The sequence below is a fragment of the Ursus maritimus genome, unplaced genomic scaffold (genome assembly GCF_017311325.1).
Source record: "Ursus maritimus isolate PB19 unplaced genomic scaffold, ASM1731132v1 scaffold_5, whole genome shotgun sequence".
NCBI lineage: Eukaryota > Metazoa > Chordata > Mammalia > Carnivora > Ursidae > Ursus > Ursus maritimus.
In genome coordinates, this window is record NW_024426663.1 from 36,921,844 (window position 1) to 36,941,742 (window position 19,899).

The following is a 19,899-nucleotide window of genomic DNA, read 5'->3' on the forward strand; positions in this document are numbered from 1 at the left end:
GCAAGGGCCAGAGTAAACAAACATTATACAGCAGGTTGACTTTTGTTTAAACTGAATCGATACACCCAAACAAATAGAAAGTGAATGGGTTGATCCATATTATTGATCTCTCACTAACACACTTTGACAAAATGAATACCAGGGATAATTACAATGGTCAGACTCAGCAGATTCAAATGAATAAAAACAGAAAGGGAGGAGGAAAAATACTCGTGTCCGGAAGCTGATAACTGAGGCCATGGGTCTTTGGAATGGCCGGAATTCCAGCAAGGTACAAGAGCCGGTGGGGACTTTGATTACATCCTAAAGACTCTCCACTTATTTTCAAGGGAAGGGATTAGTGGGGGCTCAGGGCTGGTTCAAGTCTTAAGTAGCAAAAATCTTGCACATGAAAAAAGTGACTGACCTTATATTCAGAATCTCTAAGAGTTACTATCTTCTGACATGACCTGGCTTCATCGAGTGTTGCAACAAAAGCCCCTTGCAGAGGCTGTGAGTATGCAGTCTAGCTCTGGCCGGGACAGCAAGGGCAGAAAGAAAATTCTCCACTAGTGCAAAGAGTACAAGTGTCTGCCCCAGTCATAGAGGCAAAACTGTCAGGAGTCCTTGAAGAGAGTGATTTTTCTCTCCAAATGGTCAAAGGGTAGCTTCCAGGGCAGATTCTGGTTATGAGTTAGGGTCTTTACAAGGGTCTTAGATGATTGACTGAAGCAGTAGAGACAATACTGTTGCAGGGGAACACCAGAAAGCATTGTCATTGCTTTATTATTTATTCTATTTTAAGTAAGACTGTGACTCCAAAATCATATACCCCTGTGAAAACAAATAGATGAGCATTTGCCATGGGAAAAACAGAAAAAACACACATTATAAAGGCCCCTACTGCATTCTTTGGATGGAGTATCTACATAGACTTCTTGTAATTTATGACTGTACTAATTTACCAAGTGAGAGATATGAGGGGGCCAAATATACCAGAGACACATTCACAGGAAGTTGAAGTCAGGGGATTCAACAGCACTAGACTTGAATTTGAGAAACGTCACAATTAGATGTTTATGTAAAAAACTGACATTTGAGATTAAATTACAGTCAAGGGAAAATATAATCACAGGCTACCATGGATGTTTCCTCCAATAAATGCAAATGGTCCACAAAGACAAAATGGAGAAATTCAAGTGGACAAATCACAGAAATACTACAATGTTAAAATTTCAGTAAAATTACCTGTCATTTCTGTGATCATGATTGGAGAACAATTGAATCAAGGTTTTTTGTTTTTTTTTTAAAAGAAGCAAAATAAAATATTTGTAAATATACCAGGTAAAAGGAATGGGAACAATTAAGTCATATGTTCTTTAAAAATAGTTTTAAACAATTAAAAATGTTAAAGATTTAAGAAAACAATAATAATAATAACATGCTTCTAATATCTATGAATTAAATGGACACAGGTTAGTCATATTTTATTTGGCTATTTATTGAAGACTTAAAAATCCATGCTGTACTTTATATTTTTAAAACCTCCAATTTTTAGAAGTAAAAAAAAAGGGGGGGGTATGAATTTTAAAAGGATTATTTAATAGCAATTTAATAGCAATTATCAGAAGTCCATTTAATAGCAATTATCAGAAACTAGTCTCTGGAAAGAACTCGGGCACGATTTCCCCCACCATGATTTTGTTTTGTGATTCATTAACTCTCCTTTCCCTCAGGTATCAATGAATATATTTCACATGAATGAGCAATTCCAAGAAAAGACATGTTCTTATTAGTTTTGAAACATAAATTATATTTGCTTACTCTGGAAAACACACAACTAAAAGATGTTTAAACAAGAATGTGCAGCCACGGACCAGAAATAATTTATGTCTCATGAAGTTCCCCAAGTTCTCTGTGTCTATATACTCAAATGGAGCACAAAGGACCATTGCATTTTCATTACCATGACGACTGCACATCAGAAGTTACTATATATGCTGTATACAGTACTTAAGAGAGAGCACACCCTTTTTTTTCCAAGAAAGCTATCACACAAGTGCAATTTGGATCCTGCTAACAATGTTGTCTTTTCTTTGCAGAAGCTCCCCATAAAATATTATTGGAAGACAGACTACATTCTAGCCAAAGCAACAAGGCTTTTTTTGAAGAGTGATTTTTTTTTGGGGGGGGGGGTGGTAGGGGTAGAAATCTCTCCATATTAAACTAAGTGAAAAAGTAAGAAGGGAAAAACATTTGATGGGAGCATAGAATACAAAAAGTTTTGCAAAAAAAACATGATTTTAACACTACTCACAAAAATTTAGATTAACATGGTATAGAACAAAGAAAAAATGAAAAGTCCCAATATCAACCTGGCTATTATAATTATATGAAGAAAAGATTTATTTATTTGTTTCATTGTAACAGTCACCTGGAGTGACACATTGTACATTCTGGTTGATACTATAACAACTTGAACTATGCCAGGTGCTCAACAAGTGTCTAATGACCTGAACTCAGCAGGCCAGTCTGCTCTAGTAATTTGCTCGTGGAAATATATTCTGAGATCTACCCTTGAGGAACAATGAGGCCGCTAGGAAACACCCGTGGCATGTACTCAGGGCTCTGTATTTCCAATGCAAGTGCGAGCAGTATGTAATGTGTCAACTCCAACAGCTTTCGGGAAAGGCACAACAATGTTATTACCTCCATCTTAAGCCAAAGAAAAAATGTTAATTCTGTAATTGGATGGACTGTAAATCTGTAGCACAGGTCTTAGGAAAATAAACATATGTTTCCTTGCTCCTGACAAAATTTACTATGCTACAATCAATGCTCATTTTCATCCTTTTAACTCAGTAGTAAAAAATTACCTTGATAGTTCTACTCACATATATCTATATCTATATCTATCTATCTAATATACATATTAGATAGCAAGTGAGTGCCATCATATTTTCCAGTTTGAAATTAAACTATTTCATTACAGTGGATGTCTAGTGGGGGAGTATTTTCACATACTGGTATATGTAAGGGGTGTGTGTGTGTGCGTGCCACATAATGGTATAAGATGAGAAAATATTAATAAACCTGATCTTTATCCCTCTACTCAAGAATAATTTTAAAGACAGGGCAATCTCTTCTCTGTTGGACTAAACATACAAAATAACAACATGTGAGAGTCTCAAAATGGTATTACTTCTCAAAGGCTCAAAAATGCATACCGAATGGAAGGGAATGGGGACCCATGAGTGGGTTTCCATGTTTCCTGAATAAAAATCAACTTTAACATGGAGGAGAGAGACACCAGATGTTAAATAAAAATATACCAATTTGAGTCTTCAGAGCAAATGCAGGGTTCTGTTTACCTGAATAAAAGTTTAAAAAGATGATCACTCATGCCCCAATCTAAATTAATATTTTTTGAAGAGTGTGGAGGGAGTTCCATCTGGAAATTCATGCAAAATGAACTACAGGTCTCTTGTGATAATCTTCTGTCATGGTTTATGGTTTATTTGTCAAAAATTAGCATGCCTGGGGGTTGTGTATTTTCTTAAATAGAAGAGAAACCAGATTCATCTATCCTCCAGTCACCCACTTAATTATCAGATTCTCTTCATTTTTATAAATCTGACAGGATTAAGAGACTATGATTTCTGTCATGTTTAAATGCACGCTATAATGAGATTTGCATTTTTCTTATTACTTAAAGTAATTAAACACATTCTTTTAAGAGATATTTTTAAAGACTATGGTGGGTTCTTGTTTTTCCATTTTCATAAGATTTTTTGTTTCCACTTAGAGGAGTAGCATTATCATGAGTTAATATTAACTGGGCAAACACAGGCTTTGTGGGACCAGTTAATTTTCACATTTTCTTGACAGTGCTTAGAACAAGTTGCTAAAAGAAGAGAAGCTGGAACTGGGGAAAGAGTCAGGGTGGAGGTCTCAAGTTCCTTAAGAGCCTCTGGTGTCCCGCCCACGATGGAGAACTGGTACCTTACACACACAGGCATCTGCCAAATGGTGGGGGCGGGGGGTGTAACATTTACAAGGGACTCTCAGTTACAGAGAATTCTGAAAATCCTGCCGACAGGTCCCTTTCTTTGGACTTAGTAATATAAATGCATTACATGCTGACAAATGGCAGTGGGGACACTGCAGGTTTTGCTGGTTAGTAACATGCGTTAAAACACATCTTTTTTTTTTTTTTTTTTAACCTACACATATGTCTTTATTAAGTGTTACGTTAATGCACTTTATGGTATAGTTAGGTCACTGAAGAAAATAAGCAAATATGCTGGACGTGCAGACCATAAACTGAATTTATCCTGAATATTCAGAGACCTGGCTGAAGGGGCATTTTGTTTTCTTTGAGTTCTTCCCGGGCAGGAGAGGATAGGGTATGTGTGTGAGAGGGGTGAGAGAGCCCAGGAAGGTGAAGGTTGGACTCGGACAGGGAGAGGTACACTAATGCTACGTGCGGAACACAGAAAATGTGGTTGTGTAGACTCCTCTGACTTGGAGAAATCACCAAAGAACATCCAGAACTGACAATATTGGATGTTACATCACGTGCCTATGATCCTCTGAACAGCAAGACTCCCTTGTGGCTCAATGACCCAGACTGAACACATGTATCTTTGACACTTGGTACCAAATTTTAACTAAGATACGAAGAGAAAACATAAAATATCCTATAGTCCATGTATGGCTTTATCTCAAGGGGATCACTAAATTGGTGGCTTCATGCTCTCAAGTAAAGAGGCATCTTAGAGTTTATACCCTGTGATCCCAGAAAGGTCATTAAAATTTTTTTTTCAACAACAAAAACAGCTGCACCAGGACACAGAGATGAGTCAACTCCTTGTAAGCTCGGACAGTTCCGTAAAAATCTGATGAACAGCAAGCATGTACAAGGCACTGCAGCAGAGTTAAGAGAAAAAAAGGCAACAGTCATTTCTCTCCCTCACTGGGAGCCCACCATCTAGGGAAGGACCAAGAGAGGTACATGGAACTCTAGCACGAGTCAGAAATCATTATTAAACTATAAAGCGGGAGTGTTTACAACAGAGTTGTGTGTTGGTGTAAAGCTATCTTTGGGCAGGGAGCTTCAGAGAGGGCCGTATGTGATAATGAACAGCATCTCACTGGCAGAAGGCAGGGGAACGGGGGGGAATGAGAAAGAGGGGGTTCCAGAGATGCGATTCTCAATATAACACTTTATGATTCGACTCACAGGAAGTCCTTACCTCCGTGCAAATGAGAAATGGGCTGAGGCACTGGGGGAGAAATTTCTTGGACTATCTTGAGGGCTATTTCCTGTAAAGAGAAAAGAGGGAAAAAAATCATAACAGGATTTTGTTTTTGTAACATTATCCACATCCAGGATCACCTTCTTTTTAGTAATGAGTTTCTGTACATTCTCACCCAATGTCCATGTCTCCAAAAATGTCTCAGTGTTCCTTGGAGCAGGAGCAGGGGTGGCGGGGGTGGGGGAGAGCGAGGGAATGGGCTTGGGTTCCAGCACAGCGTTTTGAGGGTGCAAGATACATGAATAAGCACATCTATCACCAAGCAGTAGTCTCCCAGGGATTAATACCCTAAATATTTCAGTCCTACAAAATAATGTATATACAAATGTCTTGCTTCTTACTCTTCCAGATGTTAACATCTTCTTCTTTTTTTTTTTAATATTTTATTTATTTATTTGATAGAGACAGCCAGCGAGAGAGGGAATACAAGCATGGAGAGTGGGAGAGGAAGAGGCAGGCTCCCAGCGGAGGAGCCCGATGTGGGGCTCGATCCCAGAACACCGGGATCACGCCCTGAGCCGAAGGCAGACGCCTAACGACTGTGCTACCCAGGCGCCCCCAGATGTTAACATCTTAAGTAACAGGATGGGTGTGGAAGTATATGCTTCACCTGGTGGTGGGGGTGCGGCTTTCTACTTTCGGGTTTTCTAACTTGGTATTTTTTTATTTACGGAAACCAAGTACATGTCTGACTTCTCAAAAATAAATCCTCGTATTCCGGAGTCCATGGCTTAAAAGTGGAAATGTCAGTACTAGTCATAAAATACTGGGAAGAACCCAGCCATGTGGACCTATTTCTCAAATGACCCAGCTCTATGGCCCGAGTGGCCCAGCAGGATTAGCCTGTATCAATATTTTCTTCAACAGTCCCCCTGCTTCTAAGCATCTGGGCTATGACTGGCCAGGCAGGCTTTCAAAGCCACCACCACTGGCAGAGGGTGTCAAATCCCGCAGAGGCGGGTGAGCACAGACTGTTCGCTGTAAGGAGAGCAGCTCCTCGGGGGCTTGTTACTTTCTCCACCAGAATACTCAACCTGCTGCTGATCATTGAGAGTGCTTGGCAGGCAGCTGGTGAGGGGCAGCTCAGGACACTCCAGACCACCCGGCTTCCCTCTGCATGTTTAATTAGATTGGCAGAATTATCTGAGGACCGGATGGAACTGTAGCTGCTTTAAAGAAGGAGGTGAGGAAAGGCTGCAAACTAATCTTGTATGTTCTTGAAACACGGAAAATAAATCAGGACGATACGTTTAATCCCTAACAGCCAGCCAGTTCCCACGTTACTGATTTCACAGCGGAAGTGACAACTGTAGTTAGGTGTGAGGAATACAAGATTTGCATGTTCAAGTCAGTACCTATCTGTAAACAATTTATTATCTGCGTGCAAAAAGAACAGACTAACCCATTAAAGGGGATAAGTTCAGCGTTACCTCGAGGACTTCTGGACTTGGTTACATCTCTACTGAAATTTTTCAATTAACTTAAGGTTGCCAATTTTATAGTGATGTCTTCAACAGATGCCATTAACTTTATGACAGACAGCACAATTAAAGCCATTTGACTAGGAAGCACTGAAAAGCCTATTTCTTAATGGCCAGAGAATCTAGAAGCATTTTTCCCTCCGCTGCAATGAAATTTATCATGTCTCTGCATCTGTTGTTCCTTGGGCCCCTAGAGAAATGGATTCTGCTTTTGCCATCTAGTAATCCAGGACTCTTTCTGTCCATTTATCCACACAGCTAAATTAAATTCTGTCAACTTTTCCCAACAGCCTTCATTCCCCCTGCCCAGCCTCTTCCCAACTTAGCTTATATATCACTCTTCACAGCCTTAAAACATATTGTAAAATTCAAGATGGCTAAAAGTTTCTGAAAAAGCAGTGAATCTAATGCCAGAAATTTTAGTGTAGATTTTGTTTAGTTGGAAAAAAATGTTCACTTTCCTCACACCCCATGTAGAGCAAACTACCAGTAAGTTACTAGGAAAAACAAAACAGCTGATTGTTGGAAGCCAACATATGAGTGGTTTAACAATCCCTCCTACCCAATCATTGAGAATAAATAATAAGATCAATGAAACTTGGCACCAAATTCTTAGCTCCATGTTCTTTGTAAAGTGAACACTGTATCCGGAGATTATAATGAGATGAACTAGAACTGGACAGAGCTTACTGAGAATTTTTAAGACCCTGAAGAAGGGATAAACAAGGAGTTAACTTAAAACCCTTTTCACTTTTAGAGATTTTAATGATTGGTCCCCAGAAAGTCATGTAACATCCTATAATACATGGCAAGTGATCACTTTGACGATGAATGGGCCGAGACAAAGATATATAGAGGTAGGTTAACTTAACTCTGCTCTTAATGAAAAAAAAAAAAATCAAGGCTACCATGAGCCATTTCTAATCTTTGAGTTTTGCCTCCCCATTTTGTGCTGCCTTTCTAAGCCCATCAACTGAAAACGTCCCTCATTTTCTTCTCATCTACTCCTACATTGCTATAAAATCAAATGCAAATTCCCACATTTTGAACCTCGAGACTACAGAGCCATCTGCATAATCTTGCTATTAACAGATCTTTCTTCCTGTTTCATGGCAGATCTAGGCTAGGTTTAAATGCCCATGTGTACAGGCGCACACATACCCCACAGGCTATCACAAAGGCTCTTAAACGTAGTGGGATATTAGAGAAAATGATGGCAGTCTGAACTAGAATACCTGATAATTCATTAAAGACAAGAGATTACAGGGTAATTTGAGGGCAGTTCAGCTAGCTCAAGAGAAGAAATGGAAGAACCTCAGGAAGGGGACAGAAACACCCCAAACAGAGTAGGGTGATACAGTAGAGACAGATACTCTGGCAGTAGGAGAGAGTCAGACTGGTGTAGCCAATGAGCTGTGAACTATATTTATTGGTATTAACTGGGGGAGGGCCTTAAGAGACATAAGCAGGCAAGGGAGAGATGCTACAGATTTTAACCTGGCATGAATGTGTTGGGTGGACCGATGAGTGGCCAACGAAGAGGGTTTAGGAGCTTAGATTAGGACATGAAAGGCCAATAGAAAGAATATTTTGGTGAGCAAACCAAGCATAATTAGTGATCCACTAGAAACGAAGTGATGAAAATAGTACAGGTCACAAGTGACCAACATTTCCAATATGGGTCGACCGTGGGTGACTGACTACCCATTGTGGGAGAATGCCTGTTGATAGGGAATTTTGAGAGAAGTGGAATGGTGGTGATAGGAGATGAAAAGGGAGGATGAGTACTCTGTAGATTTTTGTGTTATTACAGAATATTCCTCCATTTTCCTTAGGGAGAAGTAACAAGATTAGGAGATTAGATAGGTAGGAGTTAATCTTTGTTTCTGTTTTTGTTGTGTTTTGTTTTTAGAGAGGGTGGGGCAGAGGGAGAAAGAGAATCGTAAGCAGGCTCCATGCCCAGCTTGAGCCTAACTCTGGGCTTGATCCCAGAACCCTGAGATCATGACCTGCGCTGAAATCAAGAGTCGGATGCTTAACTGCCTGAGACACCCAGGGGCCTCTGGGAGTCAATCTTTGAAGTCTGTGTTCTTATTTGAAATAAAAATTGATTTCTATGTTACCTAATTCAGTCTCTGAAGCCTTAGGGACATTCTTTTGTTATACAGTGATGAAAATACCACTCATTTAGAACAGACTAAATTAAAAAGCGCATCTTCTATACGTATTCTTAAGAAATGAGGACCAGGCTGCTGTGGACATGCCCAGTGATGAGAAAGCGAGACGGATTGAAACCAGAGTCCTATACGTGACCTTCACTCCTCACAGCACTGCTCTCTGAATCCATCCACCCATCTGCAAAGCAATACCTGAGAGACTCTCGAATGAAAACCGGTGCCAGTTAATTCTCTGCCCATATGTGCAGCACTTGCTTATAACTCAAATCCTGCTGCTCCCAGGGATTTGCTGGCTCTCGGATATTTGAGTGCTAGGACACTTTACAGAATGCTGTTATCGCCGCTGATGTTTTTGACCTGGTAAAGTAAACCTTAGTAGTGGTCAGGCATTTGGTAGGTAATTAACTCCAGGGTCCCGGGGGGGGGGGGGGGGGGGGGGCAGGGGCAATATAACAAAATGGGACTTTACCTCATGGCTCTGCACAGGGTGCCTCATTTTCAAGGCAGTTATGGTTAAGAAAGTGATTTCCAGATTAATTAAATTGTTTGATTGCTTTGTAATTAGGTTGGAGAAGTCCTGTGTCTTTACCACAGAGAAACAAGCTGCAAATCTTTTTAAAAGGCATATGCTATACCCACTACAGATTATTAATGTGCTTTTAATAGCTGTCTGTTCACAAAATGACAGTTTCTGGTTGCCTTGATTTTCTATCAGGACTGAGGGAATCCAAGAAATAATGATAATTGCCATTTGAAACTCCTGGAGGATCAAAGAATAAGCCCCCATTTGAATCCTTGTTGTCATTACTTGACTATCAGCTAAAATGACTTGTGGCGTTTTATGCTGTAACAGCCAGTACCGTGCTTCCTATCGCTTTGTAGGACATTCTGAGCACCATTGCTTTAGACTTTAAGACCAAACCTGAAAGAAGCAAACCTAACATCTCCTTCCAAGGTGAATTCCAGCAGATAAGACAGGCACTAGAACAGTGATGCAGGAATCTCAAGCTGTGTGAACTTGCAGAGACAGTAGTCCCCAGCACCTGAGAACTTTGACTCTATCCTACCAGACCCAGCTCATACAAGAAAAGTTAAAAATCTTCCTTCCACTTAGACAGCTGTCTCAGCAACTGGCTCCTCTCGAGATACAATTGTGGAATACTAATTACATCTGGGCAGCTGTTTAGACTCGGAGTGGACACAGAACAATCTTGATTGGCCTTCCGTGGAATTGTCTCTGGCAGGCTGTGAAGTGTCCACAGCAGGCCAATGAATAGAAGTAGACTCATGTGCCCAGGTTTTCAAGTACACAGAGGATTACAGACAATGAACCAAAGTTTTCATAAAATCTGGGCTCTCTGAACCTGTTTTGGTTTTCCCTGTCCCTTATTGCTTACTGATCCTTCAGCAGCCAAGACCACTGTTACCATCTGATTCATTCATTCAACAAATATTTATCAATCCTCTACCACATAGAGGGCAATAATGAGATTTGATTTATATTTTAGAAAGATCCCTCTGGTGTTCTGTGACCGATGGGCTGGAAGCGGGCATGAGTGGAAGCAGAGAGATCAGTTAGGAGGCTATGAGCACAGACAAGCCAAGATATGCTGGTTTGGATGGGGTGACTGCAGATCTCAGGTCCCTTCTGGCACTAGAACAAATAGGACTTGCTGAATGATGAGGGAAAGAGAAGAAACAAAGAGGATTTCCTAGATTTCAAGATTAAACAAACGAGTAAGATGCTGGCGCTGAGACCGGGAAGACCAAGGGAGGATAGGGTTCGGGAGTGTAAGACAGAACTAAGAACATAACTCCAATACCGGGTGGGCATTAGGCTCTTTTACTTACAGAGACACCACCTGGAATAATTTCATATATATCAAAATGTACTCATACTCCACATTATATGCAATTACATATAACTATGTTATCCTTAGTTGCGGTTCTCGTGTAACATATTAATTACTTAAAAATTCTGTTGTAGTTTTTGTTATTGTACTTGAGAGCAAGTAATATTTTTCCAGCTCACATTATTTAGTGCCTAACAGACTGAATAATCCTGATCTGTTTCAGACACTCAAACCACTCAAGAGTGCTAGTGAAAGGTTTGTAGAGAAGGAAAATTCTATAGGCTAAATACTGAAGATTGAGTAATGATAACTTCAATCATTCTATCTCCTGTCACCACAGGTAAAACTAAATGGAATTTAACAACATGTACTCTGTTCCCTTTCTCTCTTCCTTTAATTGCTATTTCTAAATGTTGGTGGGGGATAAACTCCAGTTATACATGTAGATAAACACAAAGTGTATTTTGAATTCTCATGCCTAACCTAGTTTCTATAATACAAAAAATAGAAACATGCTGGTTTTTTTTAAACTCAATAATTATGTATTAAGTTCTTTTTATGCACAGAGCTTTGAGCTACCTACTACAACAGATTAAGTGGTGAATAAGACCCAAAGAGCTAAAAATCCGATAGAGGCAGCTAACTCTAGATATCATCCAGCTCTGGAGTCATCTTGCAAAACCAATTCTAGATCCAAATTCATGTGAAAAAGAAATTTTCTTAAACCAAAGCCCTTAAATGTACCAAAATTACTTACTAAAAATGAACTCTCAGTGACAATACCATATGGAGAATGTACTGTGTTACAACAGACTCGTGACAAACATACATGTAATGCTTTCTAAGGAATGACTGATGAGGTGCGAGGGTGGAAAACATGTAGGGAGTAAAAGAGAGATCCAATAACAGGTCAATTTCTATGTCATAAGACTCTCACCGATGCCTATTGTCTCCATTTCATGAAGCTGGTCCTCTGGAATTTGTGTACTCTATTTGAAATGCTGTGGCATTGACACGAATCCCTTGGAGATGTGTTATAATGGGTTCTTGAGAATGTTTTAGCTTTTCATTGACCCTTCCTTATTACTCTGAATTGATGTCACATCTCAAGGTGATCCCGACTAAAGACTGGTGAATGTCAAGAGTGATGAAGGAAGTTGATTTTTAGTTGTGTATTTTCCTCCCATCTATAGTAATTCATCTCCCCACAACAGAGAAGAGATTATTTTTAGTCTTTGTTTAAAGTTGCTGAGTAGCATTGGTAAGGTCAAGGAAGGCGAGTTAATAACATAGCCACTGTAAAAGATATTTCCAAGTTTCATGCAATTTTATGAACCTTGATGCATTCCTTCATCTTAGATAATTAATTAGTATCTGAATCAGGATAAAAGACTGAGTTAAAGAATGTAACCTAAGGTGCGTGTATTTTTTTTCTGTCATACATGAAGGGATTTCAATTCTTTAACATAATTAGATACAAAGCATTTCCCTTTTTACTTAGAAGAGTAGGGAGGGTGCTATCAGGAAATTGGTTCTTCTCAGTTGTTTGCTTCAACTGCTTATTAATTTCTAGTCAAAGGGGAAGTATTTAAATGACATGGTACACATCCATATACCTTGCTAAATATAATCTGAATGTATTCTCTATTATAGACTTTTTCCTTTCAGTTCTTCATAGTAAAAAAAATACATATTCTACTTAAGGTGGTCCCATTTAACGAGTACTAAATGTTCCTTTGGCTGCCGGTACACCAGAATTCTAACCGAAAGAAGCAAAATATGAATATTTTTTCTTTTAGTAGTTACCTAATCATTTTCAGTTGCTAACTCCAGAAACAGGATCAGACTTAAAAGAATCAAAGACATTCAATTCTATTGCTTCACTATAAAATAATATGCAATGTGCCAAGTATCTAACAATTCAGAATTGTGACTCTGAGTTCCCATAAACCATACTGATGTTGGAAATTCCCTGGCCCTGAGACTTTGTTCTAATATTTTTTCTTTCACTCTCCTTTTTCATATCCTTATATCAATAAACAGTTCTCATTTGGAGTGTGTAAGAGAATCACTTGGGAAGCTTTAAAAATGCTGATATCCAGGCCCTAACATGCCCCTGTTTAAATGGAGTGATTGTAAACTGTTGCCAGGACTGAGAACCACGACCTTAGAATTTGCTTGTATACTATAAATCAAATTCAAAACTCTCACTCGTCCTTTAGACCTCTTAACCAGGAAGTGTGGATTTTTTTTTCACTTCCCCATTTCATTCTATAATGCACCTTCCCTCCTTGTCTCGGGTACAATAATAGTTCAATGTCCCTTTTACAAATTCACTTCATGTGACCTCCAAGTATTGTCAAAACAGGACTAACGCTTGAAATTCCTCCCTTATCAATCCAAACAAAGAGCATCCTACCATGTGAACACTCTGGAAATCCCACATGCCCACAGGTGTTCTCTGAGGTTAATCAAATAAATGATATACTTCCTCTACCCGATCCTACTGCTACCGTTCACTTCATTATTCTCACTCTTTTATTTCCTCTATACTCACTTCATTATTTCCAGAATTTCTCCCTTCTTTTCAAACAGGGTGTAACACCCCCCAAGCTTCAGTGTGTATCATTCCTATGTTCCTAAATTAAGACTAAAAGTCTTTGTAAGAGGAAAACATTGGCAAAAAACAACAAAAAAAACCCCATTCATTGACCACAAACTTGTTTACACTTTTACTATCAAGTTTAACCTTTTGATTATTCAAAGTTAAACACCAGTTTTCATTTCAATCACCATCTAACAGTATATGAGTGAAATATTTGCCTTAAGATTGTGCATTTCCCGCTTCCATTTTCTTATACGCAGAATGCCAAGTATTTGGTTCATGTAATATTGGAACTTTAAAAATTATTAGGACAGTTAAAATCAATGCACAGGATCTCAATGCAACATGTGATTATCAGAAGAAAAAATAAGATCACTCTAATTATTCCAATCATTCCTCCTTACAAAACACAGGATTTGGGGGTGCCTGGGTGGCTCAATCGGTTAAGCATCTGCCTTCAGCTCAGGTAGTGATCTCAGGGTCCTGGGATTGAGTCCCGATTCAGGCTCCCTGCTCAGCAGGGAGTCTGCTTCTCCCTCTGCCTCCTCCTCTGCCTGTGCTCTCTCTCTTTTTCTGTCAAATAAATAAATAAAATCTTAAAAAAAAAAAAAAAACATGATTTGGGGGCACCTGGGCAGCTCAGTCGGTTAAGTGTCCGACTCTTGGTTTCGGCTCAGGTTATGATCTCAAGGTCATGAGATCAAGCCCCATGTAGGGCTCCACGCTCAGTGCAGAGTCTGCTTGAGATTCCGTCTTTCCCTCTCCTTCTGCCCCTCACACGGCGATATGTGTGCACATTCTCTAAGATAAATAAATCTTTAAAAAAATTTAAAAACAAACAAACAAACAAACAAACAAACATGATTTGGTCTTTTCCATGATCCAGATGTGTCCATTCAGGTCCTTACTCTATTTATGTTCTATACATGTATCCATGGTATTTTTAGCATACAATCCTAAATTATTGATAGATGGGGTGAGGGCTCTCATTCCAAACTACACACAACCCTGAGATTCTCGGCACAAATAGCAACTTTTAGAAAATCACTAACTTCAGGAGCCACAGTTATTAATTACAATGTGTTGAACCCTTCAGGTATGTTGAGGGGTGTTGAGGTAGGGAACAAAGTTGCGATTACTCTTCTTAAACAGCACGACTGCATCTCCATGGCCCTCTGAAGGAAAAACTAGGTATAGAACAGGTAGAAATTTTAAATCATATATATATTAAATCACATGCCTAACTAAATTCAATACGAGAAATTGTAAAACTGCTACAAGAAAACAGGGAAAAACTCCTTGACATCGGTTTGGCAACAATTTTTGGAATACGACACTGATGGTCCAAACAACAAAATAAAAAAAAATAAAATAAGTAAGAATACATCAAACTTTAAAAAAAGCTTCTACAAAGCAAAAGAAAGAGCACAATGAAAAGGCAACCTACCAAATGGAAAAAAAATACCTGCAAACCATCTATCTGATAATATATAAGGAGATCATACAACTCAAAAACAAAAACCACAAAAAACCCAATTAAAAAATGTGCAAATACTTTAGACATTTTTCCAAAAAAGATGTATAGATGGCCAAGAGACACATGAAAAAATGTTCAACATCACTAATCATCGGGGAAATACAAACCAAAATCACAATGATATCACTTCACATCTATCAGAGTAACTACTATCAAAAAGACAAGAGACAACAAGTGTCGGCAAGGATGTGGAGAAAAAGAAACCTTCATGCATAAGTGGTGGGAATGTGAAGTGATGCAGCCACTACGGAAAACAGGACGAAGGTTCCTCAAAAAATGAAAAATAGAAATATTATATGAACCAAAAATTCCACCTTTGGGTACTTATCCAAAGATAAGGAAAACACTACTTCTAGGCATTTATGCAAAGATAATGAAATCGTTATCTCAAAAACATATCTGCACCCCATGTTCACTGTAGCATTACTTACAACAGCCAACATATAGTAACAACCTATGTGTCCACTGATGAATGAGCAAACTGTGGCATATACATAAAGGAATATTATTCAATCATAAAAGAGGATACCCTGTCTATTGCAGTAACATAGATGGAACTTGTGGGTATTACACTAAGTGAAATAAGCCAGAGAAAGACAGATATTGTATTTTCTCACTTACATGTGGAGTCTAAAAATCCTGAATTCCTAAGAACAGAGTAGAATGGTGGCTGCAGGCGCTGGGGGAAATGGTGAGACGTTCAAAGGTACACATTGTAGGTAGAAGGTACGTTCTGACGATTTAATGTAAAGTGTACTGACTGTAATCAACATACTGCATTACATACCTGAAAGTTTAGAGAATAGATCTTAAAAGTAACCACCACAAAAAAATGATAATTATGTGAGGGGATAAAGGTATGAACTAAGCTTATTGTGGCAGTCATTTTACAATATATACGTGTACCAACATGTTGTACACCCTACATGCATTATCGATCAATAACGTCTCTGTAAAGCTTGGGGGAAAAAAGCCAATATATGCTGGGTACTTCAGTAGATCCATCAAGTCTAAAGTAAGTGATACCAGCAGCTTCCTTCAAGTGATGTTGGCAGCGATGACGGATGAAATGGAATACTGGCAATTCTGGAGACCATGTTTGAGACTAGAGCTCTGTGTTCCAGAATACCTGAGCGGTTAGAAATGGCCAATCACTTCCTGCATCAGGCCACGCGTGACTGTAAGGCAGGCCAGCACTTAGGAGCTCAAAAGGAAAATACCGAGATGTTTATAATGACAGACTCTTGGTTGCCTTTGGAGAAAGTCGGATGAGTCAGACCATCCCTGACCACAATGCTCTCACCCATCAGACAAGGAAGACAGACAGAACAGAGCATAATAAGATCCTGCACTCATGTGGTACAAACAAAGCGAGGAAGCCATGCATTCAGAAGAGGGATGGATGGCCACACAGAGGCAACCTCTGACCTGAACCTCCAGGGAAAATAGTAGATGAAAGACTAGAAGGAAAGGAGACTTTTGGAGCAGAGGAAACAGAACAAGCAAAGGGACAGAGCAGTAAAAGAGAACAGCATATTTTTAAGTACTTTAGTTTTACTACAAAAGCAATAATACACACATGGTTTAAAAAAAATAGTTCAAGAAGGTACACAATAAAGACTAAAAATCTCTCCCAAAGTCTGACTTCCATTCACTGATTCATTCCAACATTTGTATGATCTCAACACATCTGTACTGCTGCAAGCTCTGGGCCCCCATGCCCACCTCCCAACCCCCAATTCTACTCTTCACGTGCAACCTCTTTTGATAGGGTATGGACCTACCCAGAAATACATATAGATGTGCAAGCATGTATTATGAATATAAAAGTATCCCAAAATAATACCATGCCATATATTTGTGTACATATAGTTCTAAATTTGCTTTTTTCTTAATAATCTTTCTACATGTTTCTGTATCACCACCCCTAAATCTCTGTCATCTTTATCATCAAATAAAATTCCAGTATGCCCTGTACCATAATTTACTTTCTTTTCCTATTAATGGATACTTAGACTGATGTCAATGTTTTAATGATTCAATGAGTATCTTGTGAATACTCTCTGGAGAAAGTCACTCAGAGCATGTGCCCTCCATTTGATCTGGAAGCTGGACCCAGGTAACTGGAGGCTCCTGACCCCCTCCCCTGTCCATGGAATGTACACTGCGCTCACCATTCCCATAGGGGAAGCTGTTCCAAGGACATAGCCTTGAGAGAGAGACAGAGACAGAGAGAGAGAGAGAGAGAGAGAGAGAGAGAAAGAGAGAAAGAGAGAGAGATATGGACTCGATACGTGACCGAACCCAGTTAAATCCTCTATATAAACTTGTAAGATTCTGGTCACGACACACAGATCTACTCCTCTGGAAGCCCCTCAAGACTGTCTTGTAAATAAGGTCCCTTGCTTTTAAAGCTGCCCCTTAATGATCTGGAGCGACCTGCCTCTTTCTTCAGCCTCCCCTTCCCCTCTGCGTAGGTGGGCCAGTTTGTGAAGCAACAACACAGTGACTGCATCCAAGAGCTGAATTCCTAGACACAGAACTGCTGGGTCCAAACATGGGTTCATCTTCCACTTTGGTGCCTCTCACTAAATTGCTCTCCAGAATCACTGCACTACTGTACATTCTCACTGGTAGCACGTGGGGCACACTAGCCCCCCAATCTTGCCCATGCTGACTTCTGAAAGATTTAGGTGCCATCTTTATATGTACTTCCTTAGGTTGTCAGGGATCCTGAGGATTTTCTAATATGTGAACCATCTTTGTCTCATTCTCTACAAACTATCTGGCTCCTACTTTCTTCTTCTGAGTGGTTAGGTTAGCCTTTTTTATTGATTTGTTATGTTTTTGTATTTTTATACCTTAAGGCAGTTCTGTCAATACACTGAAGATGTTTCTCTCACTTGTTCTTATCTTTTAATGTTGGTTATGGTAACTTTTCCAAGGAGAAATTTGTTTAATCCAATTTATATCAACCATTTTCCTTTATGACTTTAGGTTTTATACCTTGTTTGGAAAGGCCCTCCCCACTTCCAAATTCTTTCCTCAATGCAGCCATGCTTTCTTCTAGTACTTTTATGGTTTCTTTTTAATTACCTTTTTTTCTGTATCTATATGAGATTTATTTGGTGTATGGACTGAGATAGAAGTCCAGTTTTTTCTTTTCTAAATGACTAACCAACTGATTGAAGATCATTTATTGGCCTTAACAATCAACATTTTCCCCAGTGCTTTAAACAAGGCACATTTAAGGAATGCCAAGTCATTTGATGTCATAGAAGGAAAATTGTAGGAAATTAAGGCAGGGCAGGGCGGTGAATGATGTCAAGCACAAAGAACAAATGAAGATTAAACCAGAAAAACCTGATGGCCAGGTGGAACTATCCTTTAAGGCAGTATTCCAGGTGATTCTGCACCTGGCTGGAACCCTGGGGTCCCTATTTTTATCGAGTACTCCAGGTGATTCCCAGGCACACTGAAGTTTCAGAATCCTAACTTTAGAACAGTGATTCTTAACCTTGGATTCACATTAAAATAGCCCAGGGAATATTAAAACAAACAAACAAACAAACAAAAAACCCCAATGACCAAGTTATACCTCAGTCCAATTAAATCAGAATGGGGACCGCAGTTGGGGCAAGATCATTTTTAAAGCTTTCCAGATGACTCCAATGTGCATTCAAGTTTGAAAAACACTGCTTTAGATTTTGCTAAAGCAAGTGAATTTTACAGATTAAGTTATTCTCTCACCTTACTAAGGATCAAAAATCCCCTGGGGAGCTTTAAAAAAGATATATACTGATGCCAGGTCAGACACATGGAGTTTCTGATTTAATTGGTCTGGGACCTGGTATTATTTTAAGCTCTGCGGGTGATTCGAATGTGTAGTCAGGCTTTAGAACTTAAAGAGCTGTAATTCTCAACTGCAGAGTGTATCAGAATCACCTTGAGAATTAGTTAGACCACAGATTCCTGGGCACCACCCCCATAGTTACTTTATTAGTAAGTATGGGTTGGCGCCTTAGACTCTGTATTTATAACTAGTTCCTGGAGCTGCTGATCTGGGGATCACACTTGGGTACCCTATACTCGTCTATGTCATGACAAACCACAAATGTTTCTTTAAAGACATAATTGCATCCATGTGTTTTTTAAAAAAAAAAAGCCTTCAACGAAGAAGAGAAAGGAGATTGAGGTGCACACAGGCAGTGAGAGCAGGCGGAAAGAGGGAACCCAGTCCTCACTCCGCTGCAAAAGCCCTGAACCAGGGGCTGGGGCCAGGGCGAAGCACCAGCGGTCAAATTTCAGAGGGAAATTAAGACTTAGCAGGGAGGGTGGACGAAAGATGCTGGGTAGCCAGGTACAATGACATTGCTAAAAGTGAGAATGAACAGAACTGGTGAGAATCAACTTGCTTACAGTTGGATCTGAGGTGCTGCGGGGACACGTTCAGATGGAGAAAGCTCCAGCAAATAGAAACATGCATCTGTGTTCAGACGAAATGTCCAGGCCCAAGATAGAACTGCAGAAAAAACTGGCACATGCACGAAGCGGCAGGTCGTGGTAAAGGAGTGCTTGTCACAGGTAAAGGGTGACAAAGGAGGTAACACAAGGGGATTCCAATAGTTAAAGTGGATGAGGACACAAAAAGGAGCCAACGGGAAGGACGGGAATACTGAAGAATTAGAGGAAGCAAGGGAAGGGAAATCATCAAGAGGTAGGAAATGGTTCCTGATATTAAATCTTCCAGGGCGCTCAGGCTGAATAATACTATTTTATAAAGAAGTCACTGGATCTGACCACTGGGAGATGATGGTTTTAGCGGAGCAGGAGGACGGGAGTAGTGTCATGCCTCAGTATGTCATCAATGAACACTCCAACGTGGGACCTGAACTAGTTTCCCAAGGGAACCGGACTCGGACTTGCTGGCTCTGCTTCATGCAGACATA

At 39.6% G+C, this 19,899-nt stretch overlaps 1 protein-coding gene across 2 annotated transcripts in view; it reads right to left on the reverse strand.

Annotated features, from left to right (window-relative positions):
* The window catches only part of MAST4 (microtubule associated serine/threonine kinase family member 4), a 161,124-nt gene that overhangs the window by 73,554 nt on the left and 67,671 nt on the right, over positions 1 to 19,899 (reverse strand). For both annotated transcript variants that reach the window (XM_008691344.2, XM_040622219.1), the window contains exon 3: positions 5,235 to 5,304. In XM_008691344.2, coding sequence (XP_008689566.2) covers positions 5,235 to 5,304 — 70 coding nt within the window. The remainder of the gene's footprint in view (positions 1 to 5,234; positions 5,305 to 19,899) is intronic.